The 15,095-nt window shown below is 62.0% G+C and overlaps 1 protein-coding gene across 1 annotated transcript; it reads right to left on the reverse strand.

Moving 5' to 3' along the window:
* Positions 1 to 1,140: 1,140 nt before the first annotated feature.
* Positions 1,141 to 14,497, reverse strand: CLN3 (CLN3 lysosomal/endosomal transmembrane protein, battenin). Its single transcript, XM_062639537.1, has 10 exons — positions 14,387 to 14,497; positions 13,068 to 13,118; positions 12,106 to 12,185; positions 9,586 to 9,658; positions 8,725 to 8,868; positions 7,130 to 7,198; positions 5,247 to 5,302; positions 4,909 to 5,002; positions 3,582 to 3,722; positions 1,141 to 1,435 (listed from the first exon to the last, which is right to left on the reverse strand). The coding sequence occupies exons 1-10, from the start codon at positions 14,432 to 14,434 to the stop codon at positions 1,319 to 1,321; spliced, it is 873 nt and encodes a 290-aa protein (XP_062495521.1). The 5' UTR covers positions 14,435 to 14,497; the 3' UTR covers positions 1,141 to 1,318.
* Positions 14,498 to 15,095: the final 598 nt, after the last annotated feature.

Below are 15,095 nucleotides of genomic sequence, written 5' to 3' on the forward strand. Positions count from 1 at the left end.
CCATAGGCCCCACAGCCCCCCCATTACCCTCACGCCGCAGCCCTGCACGCTGGTGCGGCCGGAAGTGACGCAACCCCAAAAGACCCCGCCCCCTTTTCCCCGCCCCCTTCCCGCGCTTTCCGCTTCCGGCGCGCGCGCGCGCGGGAAAGGCATGGCGGGAAAGCGAGTTCCTGGCGGGAAGCGCGGGCCACGCCCCCTCCCCCCTCCAGGCCCCGCCCCCTTTTGCCCATAGAGAGGCTGCAGGCGGAGATGGGGGGGGGGGAAGAGGTTTATTGGGGCTATGGGGCGCTATGGGGTCTCTATGGGGTCTCTATGGGGTCTCTATGGGGTCTCTATGGGGTCTCTATGGGGCTCTATGGGGTCTCTATGGGGTCTCTATGGGGCTCTATGGGGTTTCTATGGGGTCCCTATGGGTTCCTATGGGGCTCTATGGGGCTCTATGGGGTCCCTATGGGGCTCTATGGGTCCCTATGGGGCTCTATGGGGCTCTATGGGGTCCCTATGGGGTTCCTATGGGGTTCTATGGGTCCCTATGGGGCTCTATGCGGTCCCTATGGGTCCCTATGGGGCTCTATGGGGTCCCTATGGGGCTCTATGGGGCTCTATGGGTTCCTATGGGGTCCCTATGGGGTTCCTATGGGGCTCTATGGGGCTCTATGGGTCCCTATGGGGCTCTATGGGGTCCCTATGGGGTTCCTATGGGGCTCTATGGGGTCCCTATGGGGCTCTATGGGGCTCTATGGGGTCTCTATGGGTCCCTATGGGGCTCTATGGGGTCCCTATGGGGCTCTATGGGGTCTCTATGGGGTCCTATGGGGCTCTATGGGGTCTCTATGGGTCTCTATGTGTCTCTATGGGGTCCCTATGGGGCTCTATGGGGGCTCTATGGGGTCTCTATGGGGCTCTATGGGTTCCTATGGGGCTCTATGGGTTTCCTATGGGTCTCTATGGGGTCCCTATGGGGTTCTATGAGTCCCTATGGAGCTCTATGGGGGCTCTATGGGACTCTATGGGGCTCTATGGGGTTCCTATGGGGCTCTATGGGGTTCCTATGGGGCTCTATGGGTCCCTATGGGGCTCTATGGGTCCCTATGGGGCTCTATGGGGTCCCTATGGGGCTCTATGGGGCGCTATGGAGCTCTATGGGATCTCTATGGGTTCCTAGGGGTCTCTATGGGGTCCCTATGTGTCTCTATGGGGTTCCTATGGGTCCCTATGGGGCTCTATGGGGTCCCTATGGGTCCCTATGGGTCTCTATGGGTCCCTATGGGGCTCTATGGGGTCTCTATAGGGTCCCTATGGGTCCCTATGGGCCCCGCTATGGGGAACAGAGCCCCTTGTGCAGCCCCATGGCCGCGACCCCGGCCAAGGCCACGCCCAGCGACTGCCCCAGTGACGTCACGGCCACGGCCAGGCCACGCCCCCCAGGGGGCGCCTGCGGGAGACACCCAAGGTCAGGGAGCCCCATAGAGACCCATAGAGACCCATAGAGACCCATAGAAACCCATAGAGACCCCATAGAGACCCCATAGAGACCCATAGAGACCCATAGAGACCCATAGAGACCCATAGAGACCCATAGAAACCCATAGAGACCCCATAGAGACCCCATAGAAACCCCATAGAGACCCATAGAGACCCATAGAGACCCATAGAGACCCCATAGAGACCCATAGAGACCCATAGAGACCCATAGAGACCCATAGAGACCCCATAGAGACCCATAGAGACCCATAGAGACCCATAGAGACCCATAGAAACCCATAGAGACCCCATAGAGACCCATAGAGACCCCATAGAAACCCCATAGAGACCCATAGAGACCCATAGAGACCCATAGAGACCCATAGGGACCCATAGAGACCCATAGAGACCCATAGGGACCCATAGGGACCCATAGAGACCCATAGAGACCCATAGAGACCCCATAGAAACCCATAGAGACCCATAGGGACCCATAGGGACCCATAGAGACCCATAGAGACCCATAGAGACCCCATAGAGACCCATAGAGACCCATAGAGACCCATAGAGACCCCATAGAGACCCATAGAGACCCATAGAGACCCATAGAGACCCATAGAGACCCATAGAGACCCATAGAGACCCATAGAGACCCATAGAGACCCATAGAAACCCATAGAGACCCCATAGAGACCCATAGAGACCCCATAGAAACCCCATAGAGACCCATAGAGACCCATAGAGACCCATAGAGACCCATAGGGACCCATAGAGACCCATAGAGACCCATAGGGACCCATAGGGACCCATAGAGACCCATAGAGACCCCATAGAGACCCATAGAGACCCATAGGGACCCATAGAGACCCATAGAGACCCCATAGAGACCCATAGAGACCCATAGAGACCCATAGAGACCCCATAGAGACCCCATAGAAACCCCATAGAGACCCCATAGAGACCCCATAGAGACCCATAGAGACCCAGAGACCCATAGAGACCCCATAGAGACCCATAGAGACCCCATAGAGACCCATAGAGACCCCATAGAAACCCCATAGAGACCCATAGAGACCCATAGCGACCCATAGAGACCCCATAGAAACCCCATAAGGACCCATAGAGACCCATAGAGACCCCATAGAGACCCCATAGAAACCCCATAGAGACCCCATAGAGACCCCATAGAGACCCAGAGACCCATAGAGACCCCATAGAGACCCATAGAGACCCCATAGAGACCCATAGAGACCCCATAGAGACCCATAGGGACCCACACATCCCCCTCCCCCCCCATTATAACCCCACCCCAGAGCCCCTCTCCCCGCCCCTCCTTGGCCCCACCCACTTCCAATGGCCCCGCCCCTTCCCCAAGCCCCGCCCCCCCATTGGCCCCCATTGGCCCCTATTGACCCCGCCCTTTCCCCTTTAAACCCCACCCTCAAGCTCCCATTGGTCCTCATTGACCCCGCCCCTTTCCCCAAGCCCCGCCCCCATTTAGACCCATTGACTCCACCCCCCTCCCCCTTAAGCCCCACCCCCCATTGACCCCCATTGGCTCCACTCCCTCCCTCCTTAAGCCCCGCCCCCCCGCTCCCATTGGCCCCAATTGACCCCACCCCTCCCTCAAGCCCCGCCCCCATCGACCCCCATTGACTCCACCCCCTCCCTCCCTAAGCCCCGCCCCCCCGCTCCCATTAACCCCCATTGACCCCGCCCTTTCCCCAAGCCACGCCCCATTGACCCCACCCTTCCCCCCTTAAGCCCCGCCCCCTTTGCTCCCATTGGGCCCCCATTGACCCCTCCCCTTCCCCAAGCCCCGCCCCCATCGACCCCCATTGACTCCACCCCCTTCCCCCTTAAGCCCCGCCCCCCTTGCTCCCATTGACCCCACCCCTTCCCCAAGCCACACCCCTCCCTCCCTCTCCCATTGGTCCCCACTGACCCCTGCTCCCCTTAAGCCCCGCCCCCGATCTCCCATTGGTCCCCATTGACCCCCAAGCCACGCCCCCCATTGGCCCCTGCTCCCCTTAAACCCCGCCCCCATTGCCCCCCTCCCCCCCTTTTAGCCCCTCCCCCTTCGCCCCCATTGGCCCGCGCAGGCCCCGCCCCCTCACCCGCTGCCCCACCAATAGGAAGGCGCCCCCGTAGGCCGCGCCCCCCACAAGCCCCTCCCACAGCACGAGGGCGAAGGCCACGCCCACCGAGGGCAGGAAGGGCGCCAGGACGGCAGCCAATAGGAGAGCGGCGTTCAGCACCTGGGGGGGCGGGGCTTGGGTCACGTGGGGGGGGGGGGCAATGGGGCTCTCATAGGGGCCTATGGGGCTGGAAGAAGGGGGTTATGGGGGGCACTTATGGGGCTATGGGGTACTTATGGGGCACGTCTATGGGGCACTTATGGGGCTGGAATAGGGAGTTATGGGGGTACTTATGGGGCTGGAGAGACACTTATGGGGCACGTCTATGGGGCACTTATGGGGCTGGAATAGGGAGTTATGGGGTTACTTGTGGGGTTAGGGGGGTACTTATGGGGCTGGAGAGACACTTATGGGGCTGGGAGGGAGGCATTTACAGGGCTGCCCCCCAAGTGTGGGTCAGGAGCAGGTTATGGGGCAGCGGTTGTGGGGCGCTCTATGGGGTGGGGGGGGCACTTATGGGGCTGCCCCCCAAGAGTGGGTCATGAGTGGGTTATGAGGTGCTTATGGGGAGATGTATGGGTCTGCCCCACATATGTGGGTCTGGGAGTGTCACTTATGGGTCACAAGTGATCTATGGGGCTGGTAGGGAGGCACTTATGGGGCTGCCCCCCAAGTGTGGGTCAGGAGCGGGTTATGGGGCAGCGGTTATGGGGCGCTCTATGGGGCGGAGGGGGGGGCACTTATGGGGCTGCCCCCCAAGTGTGGGTCAGTAGGAGGTTATGGGGCAGTGGTTATGGGGTGCTCTATGGGGTGGGGGCCACTTATGGGGCTGCCGCCCAAGTGTGGGTCAGGAGTGGGTTATGGGGTGCTTATGTGAAGATCTATGGGTCTGCCCCACATATGTGGGTCTGGAAGTATCACTTAGGGGTCACAAGTGATCTATGGGGCTGGGAAGGGGGCACTTACGATTCTGCCCCCCAAGTGTGGGTCAGTAGGAGGTTATGGGGCAGTGGTTATGGGGTGCTCTATGGGGTGGGGGGGGGCCACTTATGGGGCTGCCCCCCAAGTGTGGTTCAGGAGTGGGTTATGGGGTGCTTATGTGAAGATCTATGGGTCTGCCCCACATATGTGGGTCTAGGAGTGTCACTTAGGGGTCAGGAGTGATCTATGGGGCTGGGAGGGGGGCACTTACGGTTCTGCCCCCCAAGTGTGGGTCAGGAGTGGGTTATGGGGCAGCGGTTGTGGGGTGCTCTATGGGGTGTGGGGGGGGCACTTATGGGGCTGCCCCCCAAGTGTGGGTCCGCACCTGCAGCCCCATCAGGCCCCAGATCTGGCGCAGGCGGAGGAAGCGGAAGCCGGAGCGGGAGGCGAAGACCCCGACCTGGTAAAGGAGCTGGGCCCTGGTGTGGGGCAGCCCCATAGAGAGACACAGAGACCCATAGAGACCCAGAGACCCCCCAGAGACCCCATAGAGACCCCATAGGGACCCATAGAGACCCCATAGGGACCCATAGAGACCCATAGAGACCCCATAGAGACCCATAGAGACCCCATAGAAACCCCATAGAGCCCCCATAGAGACCCATAGAGCCCCCATAGAGACCCATAGAGACCCACAGATCACACACACGCTATGGGGCTCACCACCGGTACTGCTCGTTGTGGGTCAGGGAGGATGTGGGGAAGTACAAGAGGTCCAGCTGAGGGGAGAGCAATGTGTGGGGCTGGACCCATAGCGCGACCCACAGGGACCTATAGAGACCCCATAGAGACCCCATAGAGACCCATAGAGACCCCATAGAGACCCATAGAGACCCCATAGAGACCCCATAGAGACCCCATAGAGACCCATAGAGACCCCATAGAGACCCATAGAGACCCCATAGAGACCCATAGAGACCCATAGAGACCCCATAGAGACCCATAGAGACCCATAGAGACCCCATAGAGACCCACAGAGACCCCATAGAGACCCATAGAGACCCATAGAGACCCCATAGAGACCCATAGAGACCCATAGAGACCCACAGAGACCCCATAGAGACCCATAGAGACCCCATAGAGACCCATAGAGACCCCATAGAGACCCATAGAGACCCCATAGAGACCCATAGAAACCCAACAGAGCCCTCTAGAGCCCCACAGATCCCACCCTATAGCGCTGATGCCAGCCCTATGGCACCAGCCCCATAGAACCGGCCCCTGCCCCATAGCTGCCCAGCCCCACAGATGCCCTATAGGGGCCCCATAGCAACCCCAGCCCCATAGCTACCCCATAGCCCCTCCTGCCCCATAGCTGCCCCATAGCCCTTCAGCCCCATAGGTACCCCATAGCCCCCCTTCCCCTTACTGCCCCCTGCCCCATAGCTGCCCCATAACATTCCTGCCCCATAGGTACCCCATAGCCCCCCTGCCCCATAGCCCCCCTGCCCCATAGCTGACCCATTGCCACACACAGCCCCATAGCTGCCCCATAGCTACCCCATAGCTACCCCATAACTGCCCCATAGCTGCCCCATAGCTGCCCCATAACTGCCCCATAGCTACCCCATAGCTACCCCATAGCTACCCCATAGCTACCCCATAACTGCCCCATAGCTGCCCCATAGCTGCCCCATAGCACCTCATAGACCCCCATACTCCCCATAGCCGCCCCATATCTGCCCCATAGCTGCCCCATAGCTGCCCCATAGCCGCCCCATAGCCGCCCCATAGCTGCCCCATAGCTACCCCATAGCTGCCCCATAGCTACCCCATAGCTGCCCCATAGCCACCCCATAGCTGCCCCATAGCCGCCCCATAGCTACCCCATAGCTGCCCCATAGCCGCCCCATAGCTACCCCATAGCTGCCCCATAGCCGCCCCATAGCCACCCCATAGCTACCCCATAGCTGCCCTATAGCTACCCCATAGCTGCCCCATAGCTACCCCATAGCTGCCCCATAGCCGCCCCATAGCCACCCCATAGCTACCCCATAGCTACCCCATAGCTACCCCATAGGTGCCCCATAGCCACCCCATAGCTGCCCCATAGCTACCCCATAGCTGCCCCACAGCTACCCCATAGCTGCCCCATAGCTGCCCCATAGCTACCCCATAACTGCCCCATAGCTACCCCATAGCTGACCCACAGCTGACCCATAGCCGCCCCACAGCTGCCCCATAGCTGCCCCATAGCTCACAGACCCCCATACGCCCCATAGCTGCCCCATAGCTGCCCCATAGCTGCCCCATAGCTGCCCCATAGCTACCCCATAGCTACCCCATACCTGCCCCATAGCTACTCCATAGCTGCCCCATAGCTGCCCCATAGCTACCCCATAGCTACCCCATACCTGCCCCATAGCTACCCCATAGCTACCCCATAGCTGCCCCATAGCTACCCCATAGCTACCCCATAGCTGCCCCATAGCCGCCCCATAGCCCGCCCCATAGCACCCCATAGCCCGCCCCATAGCCGCCCCATAGCTACCCCATAGCTACCCCATAGCCGCCCCATAGCCGCCCCATAGCCCCCCCCCACTCACCACCCCCTGGTTAATGAAGTACTCCGCCAAGTAAACGACAGCCAATGGGAACGCGTCCGGCAGCGCGCCCTGAGGAGCCGGGAGCCAATCAGAGGCCGGGGCCTTCCCTTTGAAGCCCCGCCCCCCCGTTTAAGCCCCGCCCCCTCACCTTGACCACGCCCCAGCGCTCCCCCCACGTGACCCCCGCCGGGGGGGGGGGCGGCTCCGTGGGGCGGGGGGGGGGGGGGCAGGAGGAGGAAGAAGAAGCTGGGGGGAGATGGGGGGGGAGGGGCTATGGGGCTCTGCCCCATAGGGACCCATAGAGCCCCATAGAGCCCCATAAGGACCCATAGGGACCCTTAGAGGCCCATAGAGACCCATAGAGACCCCATAGAGACCCATAGAGACCCATAGAGACCCCATAGAGACCCCATAGAGCCCCATAGCCCTGCCCCATAGAAACACCCCTGCCCCCCAAGCCCCACCCACTCCCTCCAAGCCCCGCCCCATTCACCCCATTGGCCCCGCCCACCTCCTCCTAAGCTCCGCCCCCTCTTGGCCATCCCCCCCCAAGCCCCGCCCCCCCTCTCTCCCCATTGGCCCCGCCCCCTCTTGGCCATTCCCACCCCCAAAAGCCCCACCCCCTCTCCCCCCCATGGCCCCACCCCCTATTGGACACCCCCCCAAGCCCCGCCCCCTCTCCCCCCATTGCCCCCACCCCCCTCCCCCCATTGGCCCTGCCCCCCCTCCTCATTGACCCCACCCCCGTTTGGCCATTCCCACCGCAAAGCCCCGCCCCCCACTCCCCCCCTTGGCCCCGCCCCCTCCTCCTAAGCCCCGCCCCCTCTTAACCCCTTGGCCCCGCCCCCTATTGGCCACCCCCCAAGCCCCGCCCCCCCTCCCCATTACCCCCCTGCCCCCCCCAAGCCCCGCCCCCTCTTGACCATTCCCACCCCCAAAGCCCCCCCCTCCCCCATTGACCCCGCCCCCTCCTCTTAAGCCCCGCCCCCTCTCACCCCATTGGCTCCGCCCCCCTCCCCATTGCCCCCCCCATCCCGCCCCCTTTTGACCATTCCCACCCCCAAAGCCCCGCCCCCTCCTCATTGGCCCCACCCCCTCTCCCCATTGGCCCCGCCTCCTCCCCCCTTTGGCCCCACCTCCCCATTGCCCCCCCAAGCCCCACCCCCCTTGACCATTCCCACCCCCAAAGCCCCGCCCCCCTCTCCCCCCATTGCCCCCGCCCCCTCCTCCTTGGCCCCGCCCCCTCCTCCTAAGCACCACCCCCAAGCCCCGCCCCCTCTCCCCCCATTGGCCCCGCCCCCTCCTCCTAAGCCCCACCCCCTCTCCCCCATTGACCCCGCCCACCTCCCCCCCTTGGCCGCGCCCCCCCCATTGTCCATTCCCACCCCCAAAGCTCCGCCCCCCTCTCACCCCCCATTGACCCCGCCCCCTCCTCCTTAGCCCCGCCCCCTCTCCCCTTCCCAAGCCCCACCCCCTCTCCCCCATTGCCCCCACCCCCTCCTCCTTGGCCCCACCCCCAAGCCCCGCCCCCTCTCCCCATTGGCCCCGCCCCCCTCCTCCCCCCAAGCCCCTCCCCCTTGGCCCCGCCCCCTCACCTCAGCGCCGTCCCCATTGGCAGCGCGGCCGCGGGCAGCAGGGCCCGGGAGAGGCCAAGCCCCGCCCCCAGCCCCGCCCCGCCCCACAGCGACCCCCAGAGCCCCGCGGCGCCCGTGCCCGAGGCCCAGCCCCATAGAGCGGCCCTGGGGGGGGAAGGGTCAGAGATGGGGACCCATAGAGACCCATAGAGACACATAGAGACCCCATAGAGACCCATAGAGACACATAGAGACCCATAGAGACCCCATAGAGACCCATAGAGACACATAGAGACCCCATAGAGACCCATAGAGAGACATAGAGACCCATAGAGACCCATAGAGACACATAGAGACCCATAGAGACCCATAGAGAGACATAGAGACCCCATAGAGACCCCATAGGGACCCATAGGGACCCACAGAGAACCCATAGAGACCCATAGGGACCCATAGGGACCCATAGGGACCCATAGAGACCCATAGGGACCCACAGAAAATCCATACGGACCCATAGGGACCCATAGGGACCCCATAGAGACCCCATGGAAACCCATAGGGACCCATAGAGAAACACAGGGACCCATAGAGACCCCATAGAGACCCATAGGGACCCATAGAGACCCCATAGAGACCCATAGAGACCCATAGAGACCCCATAGAGACCCATAGAGACCCATAGAGACCCCATAGAGACCCATAGAGACCCCATAGGGACCCATAGAGACCCATAGCCACCCCACAGAGCCCCCATAACCAACCCCCCCCCAGCCCCTCCCCTGCCCCATAGGCTCCCATTCTACCCCAAGCCCCTTTAAGCTCCGCCCCCTCCCTTAGCCCCGCCTCCCCCCCCCGGGGTCACGTGACCCCGCCCCTCCTCACGTGGGGTAGGCGGAAGCCAAGGTCACCAGCGTCACCTCCCCCAGCCCCGAGGCGGCGCTGGCCAATGAGACGGCTGCAAAGGGGGGGTGTGTGTGTGTGTGTCACGTGACCTCAGCCCCGCCCCCCCACGTGACCCCAGCCCCTCCCCCCCCACGTGACCCCTACCCCCCTGTGACCCCTGCCCCCCATGTGACCCCAAGTGACCCCTGCCCCATACGTGACCCAAAGTGACCCCTGACCTCCACGTGACCCCAAGCTGTTTGACCCCTGCCCCCTATGACCTCAAGTGACCCCTGACCCCCACGTGACCCCATGTGACCCCTGTCCCCCATGTGACCCCTGACCTCCACGTGACCCCAAGCCCGTGTGACCCCTGCCCCCCATGTGACCCCAAGTGACCCCTGCCCCATACGTGACCCAAAGTGACCCCTGACCTCCATGTGACCCCATGTGACCCATGCCCCATGTGACCTCGAGTGACCCCTGACCCCCACGTGACCCCAAGCCCCTGTGTGACCCCTGCCCCATGTGACCTCAAGTGACCCCTGCCCTCCACGTGACCCCAAGCCGTGTGACCCCTGCCCCTATGTGACCCCTGCCCCCATGTGACCTCGAGTGACCCCTGCCCCCCACGTGACCCCTGCCCCCTTGTGATCCCTCCCTCCCCCACTGTTGATGACCCCTCATGACCCCCATGTGACCCCAAGTGACCCCTGCCCCACACGTGACCCCAAGCCCCTGTGACCCCTGCCCCCATGTGACCTCAAGTGACCCCTGCCCCATATGTGACCCGAAGTGACCCCTGACCCCCATGTGACCCCAACCCCCATGTGACCCCCGCCCCACACATGACCCCATGTGACACCACACATGACCCCTGCCCCACAAGTGACCCCTACCCCCATGTGACCCCAGCCCCCCAAGTGACCCAAAGTGACCCCTGGCCCCCACATGACCTCTGACCCACTCTTGACACCATGTGACCCCACCCCCCATGTGACTGCAAGTGACCCCTGCCCCTGTATGTGACCCCTGCCCCACACATGCCCCATGTCCCACAAGTGACCCCTGCCCCCGTGACCCCCACCATCACGTGACCTCCCACATGACCCACACCCCCACGTGAATCGCCCCACGTGACCCCCACCACCACGTGACCCACACCCCCCCCACATAACACCCACCCCCATGTGACCCCCCCTCACATGACACATACCCCCCACGTGACCCCGCCCCCCACGTGACACAACCCGCCCTCCACATGACCCCACCCCCCACCCCCCCAACGTGACCCCCGCAAACACGTGACACCCCCCCACGTGACACACCCCCCCCCCACATGACACCCAACCCACCCCCCCCACGTGACCCCACCCCCCCTCCTCACCAGCCAATCCCTGCTTTGCTCCCTTTGCTGTCAGCACCAGCGCTGACCCCGCCCACGCCAGGAGCGCGGCCCCGCCCACCCGGGCCCTGCAATGGGGGGGGGGGGAGGGGTCACGTGGGGGGAGGGGGCGGGGTCAGGGCAAAGCCACGCCCCCCCCCTCCCCCCCGGCACACCCACAGGCTCCGCCCATCACGTGACGTCATGGGGCGCAAGACACGCCCCCGTCCATACACTCCGCCCCCCAAGTGAAGCCCCTCCCAATGAGGCCCATAGAGACCCATAGAGACCCATAGAGACCCATAACGAGACCCATAGAGACCCATAACGAGCCCCATAGAGACCCATAACCAGCCCCATAGAGACCCATAACGAGACCCATAGAGACCCATAACGAGCCCCATAGAGACCCATAACCAGCCCCATAGAGACCCATAGAGACCCATAACCAGCCCCATAGAGACCCATAGAGACCCATAACCAGCCCCATAGAGACCCATAGAGACCCATAACCAGCCCCATAGAGAGAGACCCATAGAGACCCATAACCAGCCCCATAGAGACCCATAACGAGACCCATAGAGACCCATAACCAGCCCCATAGAGAGCCATAACCAGCCCCATAAGCAGACCCATAGGCCCATAACCAGTCCCATAGAGACCCATAACCGGCCCCATAGAGACCCATAACGATACCCATAACCAACCCCATAGCCCCATAACCTGCCCCATAGCAGAGCCCATAGCCCATAACCCACCCCATAGCTTGCCCCATAGCAGCACCCATACCCCATAACCCACCCCATAGCTTGCCCCATAGCCCCATAACCTGCCCCATAGCTTGCTCCATAGCCCCATAACCTGCCCCATAGCAGAACCCATAACCCACCCTATAGCCAGCCCCATAGCCCCATAACCTGCCCCATAGCAGAACCCATAACCCACCCCATAACCTGCCCCATAGCCCCATAACCTGCCCCATAGCCAGCCCCATAGCCCCATAACCCACCCCATAGCCAGCCCCATAGCCCCATAACCCACCCCATAGCCAGCCCCATAGCCCCACAACCCGCCCCATAGACCCAGAGCCCCCAAGTCCCACTCAAGCCCCGCCCCCCTTTAGGCCCCGCCCCTACTCGCAGCTCAGCCAATGGGGTGCGAGCGGCGCCAGGAGCTTCATGAGCAGCGAGGGGAGGACGTCGGCGAGGAGCACGGCCTGGGCCCCACATGTGTGGGGCAGGGACCCATAGAGATCAATGGGGACCCATAGAGATCAATGGGACCCATAGAGGTCAATGGGGACCCATAGAGAACAATGGGACCCATAGAGAACAATGGGACCCATAGAGATCAATGGGGACCCATAGGGATCAATGGGGACCCATAGAGATCAATGGGGCGCCATAGAGATCAATGGGGCGCCATAGAGATCAATGGGGACCCATAGGGATCAATGGGGACCCATAGAGATCAATGGGGACCCATAGAGATCAATGGGACCCATAGAGGTCAATGGGGACCCATAGAGATCAGTGGGACCCATAGAGATCAATGGGGACCCATAGAGATCGATAGGACCCATAGGGATCAATGGGGCCCCATAGAGGTCAATGGGACCCATAGAGAACAATGGGGACCCATAGATGTGGGGCTGACCCATAGACGTGGGGCACACGCACAGATGAAGGGGACCCATAGATGTGGGGCAGGGAGATTGCTTAGGAAGACCTATAGACATGGGCCCAGCCCCATAGATGTGGGGCAGAGGCACAGGTTAGAGAGACCCATAGATGTGGGGCAGTGACATGGTTTAGGGGGACCCATAGATATGGGGCCAGCCCCATAGATGTGTGTGGGGGGGGTGACCCATAAATATGGGGCATGGATATGGGATAGGGGGAACCCGTAAGTGTGGGGTGTGACCCACACATGTGGGGCTGACCCATAGATGTGGGGCACACACACACAGGTGAAGGGGACCCATAGATATGGGCCCAGCCCCATAGAGCGCCCTCAGCCCCACATCCCCCCCCCCCCCCAAACCCACCCACTTATGGGGCAGCCCCATAGAACCCCCCCCATTGGCCCAGCCCCTTACCCCAGTCGAGAGCTGGTTGCAGTCATAGCGAGAGCTGTTGCTATGGGGCACCTATGGGGAGATGTGGGGCAGGTTAGGGGGCGCTATGGGGCAAGTTATAGGGCAATAAGGGGCAGGCTATGGGCTGATATGGGGCAGGTTATGGGGTGCTGTAAGGAAGGTTATGGGGCACTGTGGGGCAGGTTATGGGGCGCTATGGGGCAAGTTATAGGGCAATAAGGGGCACGCTATGGGGTGATATGGGGCGGGTTATGGGGTGCTATGGGGTAGGCTATGAGGTGCTATGGGGAAGGTTATTGGGCTCTATAGGGCAGGTTATGGGGTGCTATGGGGCAGGCTATGGGGCAATATGGGGCAGGTTATGGGGCAATACGGGGGAGATTATGGTGTGCTATGGGGCAGGTCATCAGTCGCTATGGGGCAGGTCATGGGGCGCTACGGGGCACATCACGGTGTGCTATAGGGCGCTATGGGGCAGGATGTGGGGTGCTATAATAAAGGTTATGGGACGCTATAGGGCAGGATGTGGGGTGCTATAATAAAGGTTATGGGACGCTATGGGGCAGGATGTGGGGCGCTATGGGGCAGGTTATGGGGCGCTATGGGGCAGGTTATGGGGTGTTATAGGGCAGCTTATGGGGCACTATGGGGCAGGATGTGAAACCCTATGGGGCAGGTTATGGGGTGTTATAGGGCAGCTTATGGGGCGCTATGGGGCAGGTTATGGGGTGTTATAGGGCAGGTTATGGGGCGCTATGGGGCAGGTTATGGGGCGCTATGGGGCAGGTTATGGGGCACTATGGGGCAGGTTATGGGGCACTATGGGGCAGGTTATGGGGCATTATAGGGCAGGTTATGGGGTGCTATGGGGCAGCTTATGGGGCGCTACGGGGCAGGTTATGTGGTGTTATAGGGCAGCTTATGGGGTGCTATGGGGCAGGATGTGGGGTGCTATGGGGCAGGTTATGGGGTCTTATAGGGCACCTTATGGGGTGCTATGGGGCAGGTTATGGGGTCTTATAGGGCAGCTTATGGGGTGCTATGGGGCAGGTTATGAGGCGCTATGGGGCAGGTTATGGGGTGTTATAGGGCAGGTTATGGGGTGCTATGGGGCAGCTTATGGGGCGCTATGGGGCAGGTTATGGGGTGTTATAGGGCAGCTTATGGGGTGCTATGGGGCAGGTTATGAGGCGCTATGGGGCAGGTTATGGGGTGTTATAGGGTAGCTTATGGGGCGCTATGGGGCAGGTTATGGGGTGTTATAGGGCAGCTTATGGGGCGCTATGGGGCAGGATGTGGGGCAGGGGGCGTGGCCTCACCGGCGCCCCCTGCTGGAGCTCCACGATGTCCCGCGCCGCGCTCAGCATCAGCACATAGGGGAGGTTGTTACAGAGCCCCAGGATCCTGGGGGGCAGGGAGCTATGGGGCAGGAGCTATGGGGCAGGAGCTATGGGGCAGGAGCTATGGGGCGGGGTCTATGGGGCTGGAGCTATGGGGCAGGAGCTATGGGGCGGGGTCTATGGGGCGGGAGCTATGGGGCAGGGTCTGTGGGATGGAGTCTATGGGGCAGGAGCTATGGGGCAGGAGCTATGGGGCGGGAGCTATGGGGCGGGGTCTATGAGGCAGGAGCTATGGGGCGGGAGCTATGGGGCAGGAGCTATGGGGTGGGGGCTATGGGGTCAGGCCCTATGGGGCGGGAGCTATGGGGCGGGAGCTATGGGGTGGGGTCTATGGGGCAGGGTCTGTGGGGCAGGGGTCTATGGGGCGGGAGCTATGGGGCGGGAGCTATGGGGCGGGGTCTATGGGGCGGGAGCTATGGGGCAGGAGCTATGGGGTGGGGTCTATGGGGTTGGAGCTATGGGGCGGGGTCTGTGGGGCAGGGATCTATGGGGTGGGAGTTATGGGGCAGGATCTGCAGGATGGAGTCTATGGGGCAGGATCTATGAGGTGGGGTCTATGGGGCGGGAGCTATGGAGTGGGGTCTATGGGGTGGGGGTTATGGGGCAGGATCTGTGGGATGGAGTCTAT

The sequence above is a fragment of the Pezoporus occidentalis genome, unplaced genomic scaffold (genome assembly GCF_034315485.1).
Source record: "Pezoporus occidentalis ecotype Australia unplaced genomic scaffold, CSIRO_AGI_Poc_V1 ctg604, whole genome shotgun sequence".
Lineage (NCBI taxonomy): Eukaryota > Metazoa > Chordata > Aves > Psittaciformes > Psittacidae > Pezoporus > Pezoporus occidentalis.